This window comes from Somniosus microcephalus, chromosome 16, assembly GCF_052327205.1.
Source record: "Somniosus microcephalus isolate GS21.2 chromosome 16, FLI_Smic_1.0, whole genome shotgun sequence".
NCBI lineage: Eukaryota > Metazoa > Chordata > Chondrichthyes > Squaliformes > Somniosidae > Somniosus > Somniosus microcephalus.
In genome coordinates this window covers 45,672,297-45,692,623 of record NC_141002.1, presented here as the reverse complement: position 1 = coordinate 45,692,623, position 20,327 = coordinate 45,672,297, and the positions used below count along the sequence as shown (strand labels likewise).

Below are 20,327 nucleotides of genomic sequence, written 5' to 3'. Positions count from 1 at the left end.
GTAGTGTATGTACCCGTCTACCTTTAAGGGAACTATTGAATGTAACCGTTCACCTTTAAGAGAACTACTTTAGGTGTGGCACTATTTGTTTGGCTTCTGTATACTGTAATGCCGATAGTGACCACACCAGTATATAAGTGTTGTGGCAGGATTGCTGGGGCAGATTCGCCCGGACCTTCAAATAGTAAAGACCTGTTTGTTTGTTACTTCTGAAGTCTGTGTATTTATTAACTGCACAACCCACAGACTTTACAGTGGCGACGAGTCCGATCGTACCCTGCGGCAAGATTACCAAAAGCAACGAAGAGCGTCGAAGAGAGACAACCGCCCTCCTCGTGCTACCAAAAGAAAACATGAGGCTGCAACAACAGAAAGCAGGAAGACTAACAACAAAAGCTGTATCAGCAACAGGCACTGACTACCCTTCTGCCACGGTGCGGAGTGAGCCAACCAGCAAGAAACAAGGCGGCCGAAGAGACTGTGAGTAGGGGAAGGTGTAGAAGTATCCGGAAGATAAGGGCAGAGCACTCGACCTCGGTCGAGGGGGAGCTGTGCCGGCCAAAAGTCGGGTCCAACGGCGTCGGGTGACAGCCGGACCGCGATTGGCGGGAAAAATCCGGGCAGCGACCGCAGCCACGAAGCGCTGAGCCTGCGAGTAGGCGCGGGAAGAGAAACCCAGCCGCAGCCGGGGAGGGAAACACCGGTCTGCGAGAGGGCTGGGGAGGCGAACGGGAACCGTGCGGGTGAGAGCCGGGTGCGGAGGGAGAGACTGCGAGGAGCCAGTCCAGCGGCTGAGCTGTTCTCCACCAACGGGGTACTCAGAGCCGGCAAAACCGAACGTGCGGGAGTGGGTGAGAGACACAGCCGAAAACGGGGTGAGAGACTGCGCGAGAGCCAGTCCAGCGGCTGAGCTGTTCTCCACCAACGGGATACCCAGGGCCGGTAACACCGAACGTGCGGGTGAGAGAGCGACAGAGCCGGGTACGGAGAGAGAGACTGCGCGAGAGCCAGTCCAGCGGCTGAACTGTCCTCCGTTAACGGGGTGTACCCAGCGCCGGTAGAACCGTGCGGGCGGGAGGAAAAGACATAGCCGAGTAAGGGGAGCTGTGCGGTAGCCAGCCAGCGGCTGAACCTGTCCGCTGTGGGGGGAAGCGTACCCCTTCCACCGGGAAGAAACGCGGGAAGCCGCCATTAGGCGGAGAAGACGCCAGAAGCGGGAAACCGCCATTGAAGTGGGCGGGGCGAGAAAGGAAGAGCGGGAAACCGCCATTTTCGTGGGAAAACCGCCATCTTGATTGACATACCGCCATTGAAGTGGGCGAGGAGAGAAAGGAAGAGCGGGAAACCGCCATATTCGCAGGAAAACCGCCATCTTAGAAATAAACAAATAAATAAGAATACTTAAAGAAATACTGGTGCTGCTCCCAAGGGAAGAAAGATGCCTAAGCGAGGGAATATTAATGATTTTAATTCTGAGATAGAAGACTGGGCCACGTACGTGGAACGCATCGAGATCTATTGTGAAGCCAACAAAATAGAGGAAGACGACAAGGCGATAACATTGTTAAACTCGATGGGCGCAAAGACATACGGGCTCTTGAAGGATTTACTAGCACCAGCTAAACCGGCGGATCAGTCTTTCGAAGAGATTGTGGTTGTTCTGAAGGACCACTTGAACCCCACACCGTTGATGTTGGCTGAACGATTCAAATTCTATGCAAGAACGCAACGGAAAGACGAAAACAACGCAGAATACTTGGTCGAACTGCGTAGGCTAGCGAAATACTGCCAGTTCGGAGGGAATCTGACAGAGGCACTGCGAGACAAGTTCGTAGGCGGATTGTCCAAGGAAGGGACGCAAAAGCGCCTACTAGAAGAGAACGACCTTACACTTGACAGGGCTGTCCTTATAGCCGCATCACACGAAGCCGCAGCGAAAGGAACGGCGGAAATGCAACTAAAGGCGGCGGCGCTCGGGGTGGACCAAATTACCTCGAGTACAACAAAATGCTATCGTTGTGGGAAGACAACACACGACCAGAATCAATGCTGGTTTAAGAACCAAGAATGTAGGAAATGTGGCAAACTGGGTCACATCGCTAAGGTATGCCGGTCAGGGAAGAAGACCAACAACCAAAGGAAGCCATCACAAGAAAAGTACAACAAGGTATACAAGGGGGCTGAGAAGAGTTCAGACAAACAGAATCCAGACTCAGATCCAAACGGCCAGGAGCTGGGTAGTCTGAGTATCCACCATGTGAGTAAGGAAGCTGACCTACAAACTATCTGGGTCATGCTAAAAATAGCTGGAGTCCAAGTGAAAATGGAGTTGGACACTGGATCAGCTGTATCAGTCATAAATCGAGGGGATTACCACCGGCTATTCTCACACATACCCTTAAGAGATACCAAGTTCGTATTGCAGACATACACGGGGCATAAAGTATACCCCATGGGAAAAATAAGAGTCAAGGTGAGAGATAGGGGTAAAGAACACCCAAGAATGAACTTGTATGTACTACATGAGGGAGGACCACCACTTCTAGGACGGGAGTGGATCAAGAAAATAGACATGGAATGGCACTACCTACAAGCAATGACAAGTGAGGACTCGGTGCAGACAAGCAGCTCAGACTCTGAGCCGGAAGACGATAAGTCCAGCCCACGTATGAAAAACAAGGTTAACATGAACTCACTGACTAAGGTTGGAAAAACGATGGCGTGCATAAAGACAGAGAATTCTGAGTCTGTTCAAGTCACAGACATATGCATTACGGAGGAACACCGAGCTCGAACTCAACGTTATTTCAAAGTACGACAACAATTCGAACAATTAAGTTACCGCCTCGTACAAGAGATGAAAACAATGAAAAAGTTCTATGACACCGAATGGGAGAGTCTGGAAAGACAACAGAACCTGCTGGCTCAAGCAGAGAGCGACCATAGAGCCATCGTGACCAATTACCGATCACACCTCCCTTATGATGTTCAGGAGTTAGAATATTTGCATGATCTAGAGATACAGCATAAAGGCAAACCACGCTACACTGAGGATTTTGTTCTGCAATTGGAGACGGAGCTAGTGCAGGCAAGGTTAAGAGAAGCTGAATCGCAGTGTGCACTTAAAGAGATGCAGAAAAAAATCTTGGACATGGAAAAGAGAAACGCTTCTTTACCTGATGTGAATAATGTGGCCATGTTGCAAGAGGAGCTTATCACTCAGTTAAATGAAAATAAAGGGAAAATGACTGAGATAGACTGCAAGAATAAAGAAGATTTGATGGCAGTGAGACTTCAAGAGGCAGATAGCATAGCAGCCTTGGCTGAACTCCAACAGGAAATTGCGAAAGAAGCAAATGAAGAGGAATCTTCAGGAAGCCGGGATTTTATTCCAGTTCTTCTCTACGACTCCTTACAAGCAGAGTGTGAGAAGTGGAAAGAACAGTATGAACAGGCCCAGGCTACAATTCTGGAGGGGATTAACTCGGCAACCTCCGAAAAGCTAGTTTCAGTAGAAGCATATGAACAACTAAAGGTTGAACATGAGCAAGAAGTCCAAAGGCTGCAGGAAATTCTTGATGAGCTCAAGGCCAAGACAGACTCATCGGTAGAAGTTCCATCCATAGATGAGAATTTAGCGGTGAAAGACATGGCAGAACATGAAAGACAAGATGTCCAAGAACTCATAAAAATATTGGAGGAAACCCAAGACAAATATGAGGCGGCAATGACCGAGGTTCAACGACTTGAAGAGCAGAGTCAACTGGGAATCCTTTCAGTGGAAGGGAAGGAAACTGTAAGAAACACAGAGACTGTAAGAATGGGCTCTGAACATGAGCTTGGGAGCATCGAGGCGCAACTTCTTCGAGCGCTTGAAACCAAAGTACAAGAGGAAAGGAAGGTGAAAGCATTGGAGGGAAAGGTGGATGAAATGGTGAAGACTCTGATCCACAGAGTCCCCGCGGAAGAGTTAACGGTCAGCCAACTCCTTCACATGCTGAGAGACAAGACTCCACAATGGGAGCACGAGCTTCAATCTGCAAAGGGAAGGAATTCGGAGCTCCCAAAAGTTACAGAAATAACTGAGGTGGCAACACAGATTCTGTGTTACAGTTTACTCTATGAAGAGTTCGTTGAATCACGTCAATGTGAACAGAAGAATGTTGAAACAGCTGCTTCAGTAGAAGGATTAAATAGCCTGATACCGCAATCCCCGGTGGAAGGGAAGGTATTGAACTCACAAATGAGGTCAGTAGTGAAGGAATGGCAGACAACCCAGGAAGAGCGGGATGAATATGAATGCATGAAGAAGTCTTTTCAAGAAAGATGTCTAGGGAAGGAACCACCGTCAGCTAACGTCCAGACGGGTGAGGAGGAAGAAGAAGGCTCTCTCGCTGGCCTAACTCGGGACGAACCCAAATATTACCATGACCTGTTGAGTGACACTGAATATTACGAGGATGTGGTCTGCCCAGCTTGTGATGAAAACTCCCAAAGTGCTGAAATCCGGAGGAAACACTTAAGGTCTAAGGAACATAGAGAGTTGGTGGCGCTACAGCTGGCAGCCGAGAAAGGAGCTCCGAGAGTTTCAAAAAGGCAGAAAAGAAAAAGAAGAAGCAGAAGATAATAACTGTCTAAAATATTAGCACTTCTACCATCTCAGGCGGAACACTACGAAAGGAGCTAAATTAGTTGAAAAACTGGAAAATGTCAAGACAGCCCGTTGGTTGTAAAAGTCCGCACTGCTGGTTCAACAGGACGAAAGTTCAAGCTGTTACGTCAAGAAAAAGGCTATGGAGGAGTCACGCTAGCCAGGTGAACCGGCTACACCAAAGAAATGTTGTTCGGAATGAGTCAAGATCAGAGACTGAATCTATGAACTGTTTCCGCAGAGACTGAACCTGTGAACTGTTCCCACCGAGATTATATCTGTAAATTGTTTTATATGACATTGACTCCACCGAGATTATATCTGTAATTTGTTTATAGGAAGTTGAAGATATGTATGTTTAACGGAGACTCTGTAAGTAATAAGCTAAAAAGGGAGGATTGTAGTGTATGTACCCGTCTACCTTTAAGGGAACTATTGAATGTAACCGTTCACCTTTAAGAGAACTACTTTAGGTGTGGCACTATTTGTTTGGCTTCTGTATACTGTAATACCGATAGTGACCACACCAGTATATAAGTGTTGTGGCAGGATTGCTGGGGCAGATTCGCCCGGACCTTCGAATAGTAAAGACCTGTTTGTTTGTTACTTCTGAAGTCTGTGTATTTATTAACTGCACAACCCACAGACTTTACAGTTCCCACTGGGAGCATGGGATCAATGAATTTACCTTAATAGGTGATTAGTCGACGGGCGCCCATGAATGTTTCACTTACTCCCAAGTACGTTTTGTATATAAATGGTTAAAGCTTATGATTGGAAATCAGTTTTGATAAAAAAGCATTTAATGCGATTGCATTTAAAAATGAGAATCCTCGTTGTATTTTTTGAATCAAGTTCAGAACAGCTCTTTTACTGAAAGTGCCAGTTAGTGCCAAAGTATGGACAGTTTTGTGCCATAGAATTGGAATCCTAATGTCAAAAACTAATTTCAGTCAAGCCTCCTTCAGAGAATAAGATCTTTTATGCCATCAGTCTGTAAGAAAGGTGGTATCCTGACAAATACATGCCGAGGAACCAGATGAATCCTTATTAAGGAATTGTCTGTGGTTTTAACTCCCAACCTAGGTCTAGGGATGAATGATGCCTGACTCGGCTCCTGAACTGTCTTACATTTAACCCAGTTTGGATCAAAATTAATTTAATTTACTAACCCTCGGTTAGGTTACCTTCAAGCTGCTGAGTGAGTGAAGGAAGATGCCAAACCACGTCATGCACTAAACATTATTTATTGGTTACAAATCACAACTTAGTTAAAGTTGGATGCACAAATGCTTAATAGATATGCATAAGTGTAATCAGAATTATCTAGTAGTTGAGCAGCAAATTATTAATGGACAGGGTTACTTAACAAGTTACGAAAACAAGTAGCAAAGGTTACACAGGCAATTCAGTCTATCACTGTAAATCAGCATTAACTATAGCAGCAGCCAGAGTCTGAGGTTCAAAATTGGTGAGATTACTTTAAGAGTAGCTGACACATTAACAGCTTTGAATAGCCAATCTATTAAATAGCTGAAGTCTATGGGCAGAATTTTCTGGGGTCCGTGTGGGTGCAATTGGAGGCGGGTCAGGTGGGAAATTTGAAAAATCTTGCAGCGGGTCGGGAACCCGCTGTCATCCCACCCCCACACGCCTTTCCCTCAGGCGCATTTGCTGGCACGGCAGCAACCCGAACGGCAGAGGTGGGCGAGCTAATTTAAACCACCATTAGGTACTTGTCAGACCCTTAAGTGCCTTTTTCACCCTACCTTTCAAATTTCCCTGGATGAGCACAGGAATCACACAGCTCGGGAACCACGTTTGTGAACCTGAGGTGGAAGTTAAGTGGCCATTGATCCACCTCATTAGTCCACAGCATGAAAAATACAATAAAAAGTCCAACCTCACAGCTGATCACTTTCAAAAGGCAGAAGCTGTTGAAGACTGCATTGTTAGCACCGATTTAGCTTTCTAGAGGTTTCAAATGTTTCCAGCAACATTGGCATCCAGTGTCAACTCATTGTTGGAACCTATCACACCATTGACATATTGCTTCTGTCATCTCTACTTGACCTGCCATGTATTCCATCAGCATGGGTATTGTTTATACTGTCTCACCTTGGTCCTCAGAATCAGACCACAATGAGCCCCAACACCAGCAGCAACAGGCACACCAGCAGCACAAACACCAACACCACCAACCTTCTCCTCAACCACCTGATGCTGCACAGGACTGAGGGCATAAGCACAGGGCTGCACCGCACCAGAGCCGATACCCCCAACACAGGGTATACAGGCAGAGGATGAGCTTCCTCAATATAATGGAGCAGTAGTGCCAAAGGAGGCTCAGGCTATCGCGGCAGGTTGTCGCAGACATTTGCACATTGCTGGAGGAAGAGCTGCAGCCCAGAGGATACCAGGTGGACACGCCTTACCAGTGGCTGTCAAAGTCACCAGCGCCCCCAACTTCTTCGCCTCAGGCTCCTTCTAGGGATCTGCAACAGACATTTGCGGCATCTCGCAGTCGGCCGCCCACAGATGCATCACACAGGTCACTGATGCCCTGTTTGACAAATCAGCCAATTATGTCAACTTTGCCACTGATGTAGCCAGTGTTACTGAGCGGGCGCTCGGCTTTACCACTCTGGCTGGCTTCCCATGGGTGCAGGGCGTTATCGACTGCACACATGTGGCCATCAGGACACTCCACCATCACCCAGGAGTCTTTGTCAGTTACAAGGGCTTCCACTCCCTCAATGTGCAGCTGGTATGCAACCATAGGAAGATCATCATGCAGGTGTGCACGAAATTCCCTGGAGATGTCATGACTCTTTTATCCTGCGCCAGTCCACCCTCCCACAGCTCTTCGCTCCTCCAAACAGACTTTACGGCTGGCTGCTTGGAGACTAGGGCTATCCACTGAAAATGTGGCTCATGACACCCTTGAGGAGGCCAAGTACTGCGGCCCAGGAGAGATATAATGAAAGCCACATTTCCACCAGATGATTCATAGAGCAGACAATAGGCATGCTGAAAATGCGCTTCAGATGCCTTGACAGATCTGGAGGAGCCCTTCAGTACGCACCAGCTAGGGGTCTCCAGATTCATCGTGGTCTGCTGTGCCCTGAAATACAGAGCGCAGCAGCGAGGATTAGCGCTGCATGAGGAGCAAGGCACTGAGTGCACAGCCTCTTCAGAGGAGGAGGAGGAGGAGGAGCAGGAGCAACCTGTGGTCCCGATCCCACCAGCACCCGAGCACATTGCTGCCAGGGAGGCCAGGGATGGGTTCATCATGGCCAGATTTACTTAACATTACGCTGTACACCCATATGGCTGCCACATGCTGCGCCAGGTTGGCACCACCCCACAGCAACACCATAAAGTATCCCTGCAATGACCAAGCCATACCTTTCACACTGACCACCACTGCTGGAGGTAACGTTATGTCTCACCATTCACTCCAACTCACTAAGCCACTTCCAAATTTGTCCATGACCATAAAGTGGTGAAAAATCTGTGACATCACAGTAACGGAAACTTTACAGAAACATTTAATAAATCACCCAAGTGGCTACCCTTGTGAATCTACTTGTGTTTCATCTTTCTCTTACGCGTGCTTCTCCATGGTAAAACCCCTATGGCTGCAGCAGAGATAGAGGAAGCTTGCTCATTTCCCCGCTGCGACTGCACAGACCCTTTTGGCGAACGTACTCTGGGTTTTGGAGCCTGTGTTGGCCCCGCAAGGGCAGACTCGGCCATTGCAATCCGAGGAGGCATCTGGGGCTCTGACTGGGCAGTTGCGGGGGGGCGGGGGGCGCAATGGGGGAGAAGTGTGAGTGCTTTGAGAGGAGCCCCGACTTGCATGTTCCCTCTCACCATCATCCCTCTCATGGGCCACCTGCACTTCCCTGCTAGCAAGGAACTGGAGAGCACTTTGCTGCAGAGCAGTGGGGCCATGAGGACCAACCTCTATGTTGACATCCCTCCTAGAGAGGACGTCTATGAGCCTCTGCCATCTATTCTCCATAGATAGCCATCTATTCTCCATAGAGACCATGTGCTCCTGTGAGTGGCACATTAGCTGCTTGATGCAGGTGGCCATCCTATCCATGGAAGAGCCTACAGTTGCCATCGCCTGCAACACGGTGGTGCTCATGTTGGAGATGGACTCTGGACATTTGCAGACATCGCGGTCACAAAATCTGTCAAAGCCTCCTGCACTTCTTGCTGCACCTTCAGGAACGCCTTCTTTCTGGATCGCCCCCGAGGCTCAGGGTTTGTATGCAGCTGAGCAGAGCTGGGAGCGTCCTGTGCCCTTCAGCGAGGAATCTCCACTGCTGTCCCTGACTCCACCATCTACTCTTGCTCACTTGTGAGTTGTGAGACACCAGTTCACAACACTACTCTATCTCGCATGGGACCCACCGAGGAGTAAGTATCTGCGCTGGTGTTGGGTGCACCTATGTCTGGTGACGATGTGCCCTCGAGGCTGGAGGCTGCTCTGAGGAGCCGTCTTCCTCCTGGACAGTGGGGGCGGGAGACTCTTGATGGACCTGTGGGAGAGTAAAGAGATGAGTTAAACATGTCATATGAAGAATGGGTAATGATGCCATTATGCAAATGATGAACATTCACTGGCTGCTGACATCAGTCCCCATATGAGTGGCTGCTGTATGCCATGTAGCTGTATGATATATAATTCTGTCACCAGGTTGCTGAGATGTCCCGCTCTCTCCATCTCCCACCTCCAGCTGCTCGGCCACTCCAGACTTCCAAGGCAGCCTCCTCTGCTGATGGTAGGGTGGTGAAGAAAGGAGGGCCACCTCCAGTTCTCTCCTTCTGCCTCTTATTGTGGGTTCTCTTTTCCTGTAAGGAGGGAAAGAAGAGAAGGTTGAGTGAGGGTGATGGAGTGAGTGTAAGGAATGAATGGGTTACATCTGTAGAGGGTGACTATGATGGAGTAGGATGCCAATGCCAAGTGGCCTCCTTGTGTGTTAGTTGGCATGATTGCATTAGGATCAGGGTGAGTGTGAGGCGTGGCTAGTCAGATAGGGATGTGTTAATGTAGATAGAGAGAGAGGGATGTTGACCTCCTCTGCTATTTGGAGCCAGGCTCCTTTTGTCTCCTTTGGAGGTCTCTTCCACCCGTTAGAAGGGAAGAGGACCTCCCTACGTGCTCTCACTCCCTCTACAAACATGTGGAGGGAGTCATCTGAGAACCTGGGTGCAGCCCTCTGTCTCAGTGTACTCATGTTTGGCACTCTTTGTAGCAGTCCAATTGTGCAGCCTGCACTATCCGAGATGAACTTTTAAATGCAATGTGACCATGGCCCCTTTAAATATCCCAGCTGAAAACGCATCATCGCTGATGTCATCAGACCTGTACCATTTAATTGGGCCAGGTAATGTACAGGGCATCCTGAAGAGGCCCTATTAACGGAAAGTCGATTTCAAGAGCGGCATGGGATGAAGGACAGGGTCGCAACCCGCCATGGCGCCCGCCCACACCCGACCCGCAGAAAATTCCGGCCGATGTGTGTGATTAATGATGTTCAGAGCTTACACAACCTCATCTTTACAAGCTGTGTGGTTGAGTCAATCTCCTTCCTTCCCTGGGTCGCAGGCGTTAGCTTCTGCAGCGATGAGTCGATGAACCCCTTTATAGTAGCGAGGTTCTCCATTCCACTTGGATCTTTCATTCATTATTTCATTCACAATGCTAAGATTTTCATTTTGCCACTCCACATTTTGATTTTTAATTAAGCTTCTTTACTATTTGATAAATTTTGCATCTCGGCTGTCGTGAAAACCCATGTAAACACTGGATAACAGGGTCTTCTACTACTTCCAGACAAAACTACAAGCACTGAAATGGATATAGAACAGAGTGTATTTAATAATAACCGGTAACAATGACTCAATGACAAGTTTCAATGGCAGAAGGAGACTGAGTCCTTCTGGCACCACTGTCATCCTAATTGAATGTAGGGAAATCAAGATATAAAAATACAGGGCTTTTCACCTCTCAGGTTGATCAGTGTTAGACAATCAGTAGTTGTAGCAGTTGTAGACAGTTCCAACTGAAGATACCTTACACATGAGTGACGCTATCTGAGCTGGCTTCATGCTCACCTCCTCTGATCTTGGCCACTGATAAAATTAAGTAACTCTTAAAAGGCTGATACTGCCTCGCAAGTTAACTCAGTTTTTTACTCCTTGTCCTAATATGCTGTACCTGTAAAGGCACATTTCTGTGACTGCTAGGTAACTGTTCTCTAAGTTCTGTACAGAGAGACTGCCACTTCTACAAAGGCTAAGAGAGAGACAAGTTTCTCTCTCTAGGTAAAAATTAGAACAGACTGTCTGCAACTGCTACAACTACTGATTGTCTAACACTGATCAACCTGAGAGGTGAAAAGCCCTGTATTTTTATATCTTGATTTCCCTACATTCAATTAGGATGACAGTGGTGCCAGAAGGACTCAGTCTCCTTCTGCCATTGAAACTTGTCATTGAGTCATTGTTACCGGTTATTATTAAATACACTCTGTTCTATATCCATTTCAGTGCTTGTAGTTTTGTCTGGAAGTAGTAGAAGACCCTGTTATCCAGTGTTTACATAGGTTTTCACGACAGCCGAGATGCGAAATTTATCAAATAGTAAAGAAGCTTAATTAAAAATCAAAATGTGGAGTGGCAAAATGAAAATCTTAGCATTGTGAATGAAATAAAAATAGTAGACTTTGGGGGAAAAATTGGGTTGCGCCCCCTGGGCGCTAACTTCGCCAGGGCGCTACTTTTAGCGTCCCGAAAAAGTTAGCGCCCCCGTGCCTGAAATTGAATGGTAGCGCCCCAAGCAGGAGGTGGGATATCGCGGTGCTACGTGCAGCAGTGCCACGCGCGTTGGTACATAGCGCCGTGGTACCACAGGCCTCCCTCCCCTGATTAAAGGGGAGGGCCCTAGCACAGTGTGCACCGGGGACCTGCGGGGAGCGGGGTGCCGGCAAAAGAGCCCAGCACTCAGGAGGAGTGCCCCGCTGACCGATTGCGGCCGTCACCCCGCAGGAGGAGATGAGAGGGGGCAGGTGCTGGCAGGCGGCCCAAAAAAAATGGCTGCCCGGCCCCTGCCCTTTAATTTGCGCTGACCTGGCCGCAAACACGACACCCTGCCCCTGTCGGACATAGAGTCCGGCGGTAGGTCAGGGGGCGTGAGTGAAGTTTGCGGCGAGGGTGCGAGTGGGGCGCCGCGCACAGCGATGACTTTATTGCCGGAGGTGCAGCACCATGGGGTGCTACCGGCTACCTACCGCCGCCACTAACCTGCCACTGAATTTCACGGGAGGTGTTAGCGGTGCCGCACCTGGGCGCTAGGTGCTTTGCGCCCAAAGCAATCAAATTTTTCCCCCTTTATCTTTGAAAACTGTGGATGCATAGAAGACTCAAGGGGGGAGAAATTCAGTAGGTTAGCGCCCCCAGTTAGCGCCTGGTGGGGTGCTAATGGGGCATCAGCCAGTAGCACCGCGGCGGGGCGAATCCCACGCTGCACAGCAATTTTGCCGGCCCCTTAGCGCCTCGGTCGCTTTCGCCATGCAGATCGTGATGTCAGCGAGTGTGCAACGCTTGCTGGGCTCCCGATCTGCAAACTTCTGTAGTGCCCCCTGCCTTACCGCCTCGCATCAACAGCACCAGGGAGCGGAGGCATGAACCAGCCGGCTGGCGGCTGGTGGGGCGCTACTTAAAGGGATGTGCCCCAGCTGTCAAGTGGCAGAGAGCGCAGGATGTATCTGCAGCCAAATAAAGGCTACTTAGTCCCCGGAGTGTTGCAGATCGTCAAAGCACTTTGCATTTCATCTCACAGCATATCGCCGTTCTGCACTCCCTGAACCATTGGGGGCCAGTGTGCAGACTCCAGTGACCCTCCCCTTTAATAGCTGGAAGGTGCCTGCGCCAGTGCTCACTTCCAATTACACAACACCTCATATTCGTTATCGCTTGGAGCCTAACACCACTCATCTACGCCATTAGCGCCTGATTTAGCGCTGAGATTGAATTTAACGGGCAGTGAGGTTAATTAGCACCTGTCGCTAAATTTCCAACTTCTCAAAAGTTATCGCCCCTTCCTGGGCGCTACTGAATTTCTCCCCCAAGGAATTCCTTCACTCCTGTCTCTGACTGTCCACCCTATCTTCAGTTTGTTAAAACTCTACATAACACATGTACATTGTTGCTCATGTATAAAAGTGATGTTCAGTTTGTTTATCCATTGAGTAGCTGAGTTATACAGACCAGGTTCAATCTATGATCTGTACTGAGTTAGGTGATGTCAGCCAGTGTGCTCCATTTGGCATCAGAACCAGGGGGTAATGAGGAGAAAAAATAGCCAGAATCCCCACTTCTGATTACCATCCAGCAACTTCAATTATTGAGTGGGTTCCAAATGTTGGTCAAGAGGTGAACTGTAGCTACATGTTGCCAGCTGGGCAGTGAAGCTGCAGCAACATTTACCCATTGGTTTGTATTAACAAGCATTTCTTCTTCTCTTCCTTGCAGTTTGATTATTACAATTCTGTGCTGATCAATGAGATGGATGGAAATGGGAATTATGTGGAACTTGGAAATGAGTTTATTTTGGAAGAAAATGAGCATTTCAACAATTTGCCTGTGAACACCTCACTCAGTAATATACAAGTCCCAACTAATGTGTATAATAAAGGTAAAATAAACCAGTTTGTTCCTTAGTGCATTTGTTATCTTTTCTCATTTTCTCCTCTTCCTGGTTCCTCAGCACTCCTGAGGGCTGCTGCTGGCCCATGCTTGCTGCCTTCCCTTTTCCTCTCCTCCCTCCCAGAACGTACTTGAGGGCTGCTGCCGGCATCATAGCCAGCACAAAATGGTGGGGAGCCAACTGGTGAATGCTCGCTGGATGCCTGGTTGGCGCCTGTAACTCACTGAAATCTGGAATAAAAAGCTAGTATCAGTAATGATGATCATGAAACTATCAGATTGTCCTAAAAACCCATTTGGCTCACTAATGCCCTTTAGGGAAGGAAATCTGCCGTCCTTACCTGGTCTGGTCTATATGTGACTCCAGATCCGCAGCAATGTAGTTGACTCTTAACTGCCCTCTGAAATGGCCGAGCAAACCACTCAGTTGTACACAACCGTGACGAAAAACAATAATAAGAATAAAATACCTTCACCACAAGGACGGCAGTGGTTCAAGAAGGTGGCTCACCACCACCTTCTCGAGGGCAATTAGAGATGGGCAATAAATGCTGGTCTTGCCAGTGACTCCCACATCCCAGGAACGAATAAAATAAATTATGCTGATGAGACCTGAGGCCCAATTTCAGATGAGCCTCGGGCATCCAGCTTCTGGCGCATGCTCCAAGTGAGTCGCCTAAACGGGCCTAAATCAATTTCTAGCTTAAAGCTACAAGCATGAGATCATCGTAATAATGATCAAAACTTTGGAATATCTTCAAACAATCATTCGTGTCATCTTCAATTAACATTTTGGAAATTCCACAAAACTCAAGTGGCAATGGGAATTTCTTTACTACAAAAGTGCTGTCTGAGCACCATTAAGATACTTTGCCAACATATATTTAATAAATCTGTTACTGGCATCTAGTGTCAGGACATCAACACTGCACCAGCTTTTATTTTCATGTAGCAACAGCCTTTCCAAACTGGATGACTGGAATACTTTCTATGCTGTCTAGTTGGAATGGCCAAATGTGCATTTAGACATATGGCTTGATCTGACATTGCTTCTTTGCTATGAATGTTATCTACAGCTTTCAAACAATGTGGTTTCTGTTAGACAACAGTTGTTGATTCGCTGTAAATTTCTGATGTTACTGTGGTTGAAAGTGGTCCATTTTTAATGAAAGCCCTTGAGCATCAAAGCCTTGTCCGCTGTCTAATCACATGCTTGATTCTGCAAGGTTTAAATAAACCACATTTCTTGCTGAAGGAACAATATATATATTGGGTAAATTATGTAACCAACACATCAGAGGGAATGTTTGTGATAGCAGGATTAGTTCGGTGCAAGTGATGCAGAAGCCATGAAGCCGTATAGAATTCTTTCGTCAAATACCTTAGATAGGAACATCAGCCAAATAGTGTATGTTTTCTGTTGAAACAGTATACTTCTGAAAAAGTGACATAGAGCTTCTGTATAATATCAGTGTAATGTACGTATAACAGTTTTTATACAACACAAATCATTGGATTTCAAATGAGGTAACCTCTACAATGCTCCCAATAATAAGAAATGCAGAGAAAGCACAATTTTCTAAAATAGTGCAGATGGTACAGCAAGTGTCACTGAATTGAGTAACAGACTGCCTATCACTCCAGTCCTCCTGTTCCACTGGAGGAATTTTAGCAGCTCTTATGGGTCACAAGATGGAGTTTTGTGTAGAAGTGAGGGCTTACTAAAATCTGTCACACTTTGTTTTCATAACAAAGCAGATGACAGAGAGCCATCAAATTCTTCACTTTGCATAGCTGTAGTAATAGCAGCATTTGATGTCACAGTGACTGTAGTGAGAATGATACCAAAAGGAGTTCTGGACTGAATGATTCAATAATGCAGTAATTGTAGAAGGGCACATCACTTATCTCTTACCTTGTACCATTTCCACAGATCCTAATATTTTGAATGGAGCATACTGGTCGGAAGCATTAAACACAGTCTTTTATGAAAACTTTATGCAAGACCCAACTCTCACCTGGCAATACTTTGGAAGTTCCACAGGTTTCTTTAGACTTTACCCAGGTAAACTCGTTAAAACTCTACAGAACACTAATGTTAACATTTTTGAAGGGATTGCATTTATGCACAAGGGATTGAAGGGATTGCATTTATGCACAATGACTCTCCCAATGGGGATCCCACATTACATGATCTTTACGATGGAGAAAGAAGAGCGTCAGGAGGCTGTAAAGGAAGACAGATTAATCAGGCAGTCCCAGACGAGAGTTAGACTCTCCTTGCACTGCCCATCAAGCAGGATGTATTGACCTGGGTGAATTTTCTCAGAGCTTTCCCAGGTGTTCTATCTCAAGAGCTTTCATTTCAGTCATGAAGCATTGGAGAAGCTCTGTTTGCTCCTGTAGCCAGATCTTCAAACAAGATTGACAGCATGGCCTTTGTGGCATAGAAAGTGACCACAGCTCTCAACTTTTATGCCCAGGAAACTTTTGTCAGATCAACCAATTTGCTATGCACCCCTCTGTCAGGTAAGGCACCAATGCTGTCTTTGCCAGGCCAGCTCAATTTACACAATTTGACAGTGCTCCCGTACAGATGACAGAGGGCCATCAAACTCTTTAAAATTGCCAGATTCCCCAAGGTTGTGGGGGCTATTGATTGCACCCATATGGCATTGCGTTTCCCAAATGTAATCCCAATATTTTTATAAACCGCAAAGGCTTTCATGCCCTAAATATGCAGCTCATTTGTAATGACAGGCACAGCTTTTTGCACACAAATTGACGACATACTAGGAGCTGTCATGATGCTCTCATACTTCGTCAGTCCAGTGCTTCAGTTCTATTTCAACAGGACTGCAGACGAGTGCTACAATGATGCAGATGTGAAGACAGCATTAGAAATGAACATGCCATTTGGATGTTTAAAAGAAGATTCCAGTGTGTGAATAGGTTAACGGGTGTCTTGCAGTATATGTCTAGCATCGTCTCACAAATTGTGTTCATATATTCTGTCCTTCACAACTTTACAATCATGAAAGGACTGATGTTAGATGCCCCAGATGATGCCAGAGAGCCTGGTGATGACACTGCTGATGCTGTAGTCCTGAACCATGAAGAACAGTAAGGAAGTTACAGAGTAACAGCTGCTAGATACCTGAGAGATAGACTCATCAAGCATGCCATCACAAATGAATAGAGCACTACTATTTGAAAGTCTCAGCCCATCAAAGCTCTGCCTCCTCTCATCAAACTCTCAATAGTCCATGTAAAATCCTTGCTCCTCACAGCTAGCCATCATGTCCTTATCCTGAGCCTCAACATCTGCACATTATCTGGTCCCCATTGTTAGACAAGAGAACCAAACACCAATAAGTCTTTATATCAAATACTCCAATGATTTATTGCAACTATTTACAAAAACATAATTTGAATATTGTTACCATGCACACTGTTTGTGACCACTTGCATTTTGCTGTCCCCTTTTCTAACACCTCTACAAGCCACCTGAGGGCCTGGGCTGCTGCAAAATATTATGGGGGAGAAATTCAGTTGGTAGCGCCACCGATTAACGACTAAAGAGGCCGAGAAGTGGGGCGCTAGCCAATTTCTGGGCGGGCGCAGGGTGCCTAGCGCCTCGCCCCATATTGACCATGCATTTAGCGCCGGCGCAAACTCGTAGCGCCCGCTCATGGGCGCAGGCAGATTATGACGTCATTTCAGTGTGCAACGCCTTTTGGGCGCCCCGGACCAGAAATTCAGTGGCGCCCCCCTCCGTAGCGCCTGGCGCTATTAGTGACAGCTTACAGGGAACCTTACCCAATCGTTCTCGGCCTGGGGGGGCGTTATTTAAAGGGGACTGGTGTGGTTTAAAAACGGCAGCCATTTCTGGAGCACAACTTCCTCGAGAGCTACAAAGAGTTGCTGAGCTGCACACTGAGAGCCATTTGACCACTGAGCCAGCGCAGGCAGACGATCTTCAGCCTTCTGACCATCACCTTGCTGTTGGTGAGCCTTAACAACGGGGAACCTTCCTGTGGGCACTTATTATGGGGGCTGCATTGGAGGGGAAAGTCCTGCTGCTAAATCATCTGGAAAGGGCACTGAGCCGCTGGGAGAGGGGAGCAGGCATGGCCAGACGGAGGAGGGCCAACAGACGTCGCCACAGCAGACCTTACGCTGGCAGGGTTTTCCGACAGCAGTTTTCCTACATGAACATGTCGGAGGAGCAGTGTGTCAGAAGGCTGTGATTTAGAAAGGAGGTGGTGACTGAGCTGTGCCAGCTGCTTCAGCCAGATCTGCAGCCTCAGATAAGGTGCAGGACATCTCTGTTGGTGGCTGAGAAGATGCCTGGCCTGAACTTCTACGCGAGCGGCTCTTCTCAGGCTGCGCGTCAGAGGCTGATCAGAAGTAGCTTCTAGGCCCCTCTCACGGAATGCTTGCTGCCATTCCAAGAACAGGAATGGAACCGGTCTGATACCCCCAAGCCTGTGAAGGGCAAGATGCATGTAAATAGCAGGCATGGCCATTGTAAATGAAGAAAGTGTTTCATTACACAAAATGTGATTCCTTCAAACATGAGAAAGCTATGGCAACAGAAAGCAAAACTAATACACTGACACATAACTGCCTCTCACACCCGGGAGACTGTCCAAAACATAAATCACATTCCGACCATCTTCCTTGGCCTTGATTCCACTGCGCCAACCAAAGCATCCAATGCCCCATCAGTGAGGCGTTCTGCCCTCTGCCTCACCCTTTCCATGTCTTGCTAGGCTGGTGCGCCACAGGTAGGCTGCCACCGCTTTGAAGGCCTACAAGGCAGTGAGTGTGTCTGGTGATGCCAATTGACCTGTCCCTTTAAGAGCTGGCCGGCGCCAGTGTGTCTCAGGGAAAGTGATTATTGACAGCACCTGCGCTGCGCCCCGCCGCCGCTAAATTGCGTTGCACCGCCAGGTGAGCGCCTTAAGAGCCTCGTGCAGCGCCTGATTTAGCGCCACAATCACCCTCAGGGGCGCAACGACCCAATATTGCGCCAGGTGGCGCTAAATCGTGACTGGCGCTAGACTTTGCGCTTCGCCAGAACTAGCACCCCAAACGGGGCTATACCCAATTCCTCCCCCTATGAGTCTCGTGGAATGCAACTGACCCTTGGCCCCAAACCTTGAAATGGACATGGAATGACTTTTTGTCACAGGCTCCTTGGCAACCTGGTCCTGCGAACATGCTGTAGCAGGGAGTTGATGGATTGCTCCTTTCCATTGTTGCCATGAGAAGACACTCACACCAGCTTCTCCACTGGTACTGGAAAAAGGATTCTGGTGATTAATGGGAGAACGGACCTCACATAATCAGAAAGATCCTTACTTCTCATGGGAGAAAGCCAACTGAATATCCTTTAGCCCCTTCAAGATGTTGCTTTGTATACTTTGCAATCTGATTGACACATTTCCAGATGGTTCCTTAGGACCTGCAGTTTGTTCAGTGCCTCCATACTGATTTGGCTGGATCTCACATAAAGTGGGGGAAGACTTGCAGATGCTCCTGCAGCTGCCACTTTCTCCAGGTTTCCCTGCAATGAGTTGGATGCCTCTCAAATGTTGATGTACTGCAAGGCAGGCACTACTATCCCAACCTTGAAAAGATTGAAGATTACATAGAAACATTAAAAAATAAAAGATACACATTGTTACAAACCCACTGAAGACATGAAGGGCAAGAAATTGGGCTCGGTAGCGCCCGTTGTTTGGACGCCATATTGGCGAAGGTGTTAGCACACTCACAGCTAACTGGCTGCTTGTGCTGCAATGGAAGTTGAGACACCGGCCATCAGACACTGCATCATGTTTGGGTCCACAAGTGTGCTAATGGAGTTGGCCACCACTTTCATGCTGGAAAGGATGAGCTCCAAGCTCTGCACAAAACCCTGTGCCAAGTTGGTGCCAGACTCTTCCATGCTCCTTGGCATTGAGTGCAGGCTTTCTGGCAGGCATCCAAATGCATCAGTCATTTCATTGTGCATACCCATCAGCCTGCCCCATCGAAGTCCTCATCTGAGTCCTCTGCAACAGAACTCGTGTGACTTTGCGACTGGCACCTGCGCTATCCTTGCCTTCTGCCCTGGCTACAGGCCACTCGTGCCCGTTGTCTCACTATGTGCCGATCCCACCTCTATGCTATCCTCAAAATTACGTGCAGTGTCAGTATCTGAGCTGGTGGCTGCGAGTGTGAAATCAAGTGACGGTGTGTCATCATCATCACTATCTTCTTGCTGTTCCTCTACTACCTGGCCAGATTGCACTTCTTGGATATCTGAAAGGAGAAAGGCACAAGGATAAGGTTGTGGTGAGGGGAGAGGGGTAAGTAAGAGGAGCATGCTTACACCATCTACCAGCTTGTAAGTCAGAAGAGATTGTGGGATGAGGAGGAAGTGGGATGTGAGAAGTCGGATTAGGTATGAGGATACCGTCATCTTCAATTGATTCAGTCCCGCCGCTGGCCACAAGTTCAGCAATTGCCGTTCCAATAATGGGCAGCACCATCTCCTCCTTGGGGGTTAGGACATGCAGGTGTGCCTGTCCTCCTCTGGTTAGCTCCTGCTGCCTCCGGTTGTGCATGCAATCTGTTTGGGTGATGTGGCTTTCATGGTTGAATAGCTGGCAGTGTGTGCAAGCTGAGAGATGTGGGTGTGAGGCTTGCAGCAGTGCTAAGTGTGTGAGGGTGCGGTGGACCATATGAATGTTAGGTGTGAGTCCTGATTGATAGAGATTGTTGGTAGGTGAGTGTTGAGGGTGTGGTGAATTGATGAGGGCCTGAGGCTAGTGGTACAGTTGGTAGGATATGGCATTTGAAGATGCATTCACAGACCTTGATCAGTCATGTGAGGACATTGAACTTCTTGTGGCACAGTATCCAGGTCCTACGGGCTAGACTTCTGGGATTGACCTCCACA

The 20,327-nt window shown here is 47.8% G+C and overlaps 1 protein-coding gene across 14 annotated transcripts in view; it reads left to right on the top strand.

The window, feature by feature from the left end:
• Nucleotides 1–20,327, top strand: part of LOC147106116 (voltage-dependent calcium channel subunit alpha-2/delta-4-like) — an 888,222-nt gene that overhangs the window by 150,511 nt on the left and 717,384 nt on the right. For all 14 annotated transcript variants that reach the window (XR_015081361.1, XR_015081362.1, XR_015081363.1 and 11 more), the window contains 2 exons: nt 13,202–13,364; nt 15,309–15,440. Coding sequence is in view for 11 of the 14 variants with exons in the window: in XM_086008903.1 (XP_085865029.1) it covers nt 13,202–13,364; nt 15,309–15,440 (295 nt within the window). In the remaining 3 variants the exon portion in view is untranslated. The remainder of the gene's footprint in view (nt 1–13,201; nt 13,365–15,308; nt 15,441–20,327) is intronic.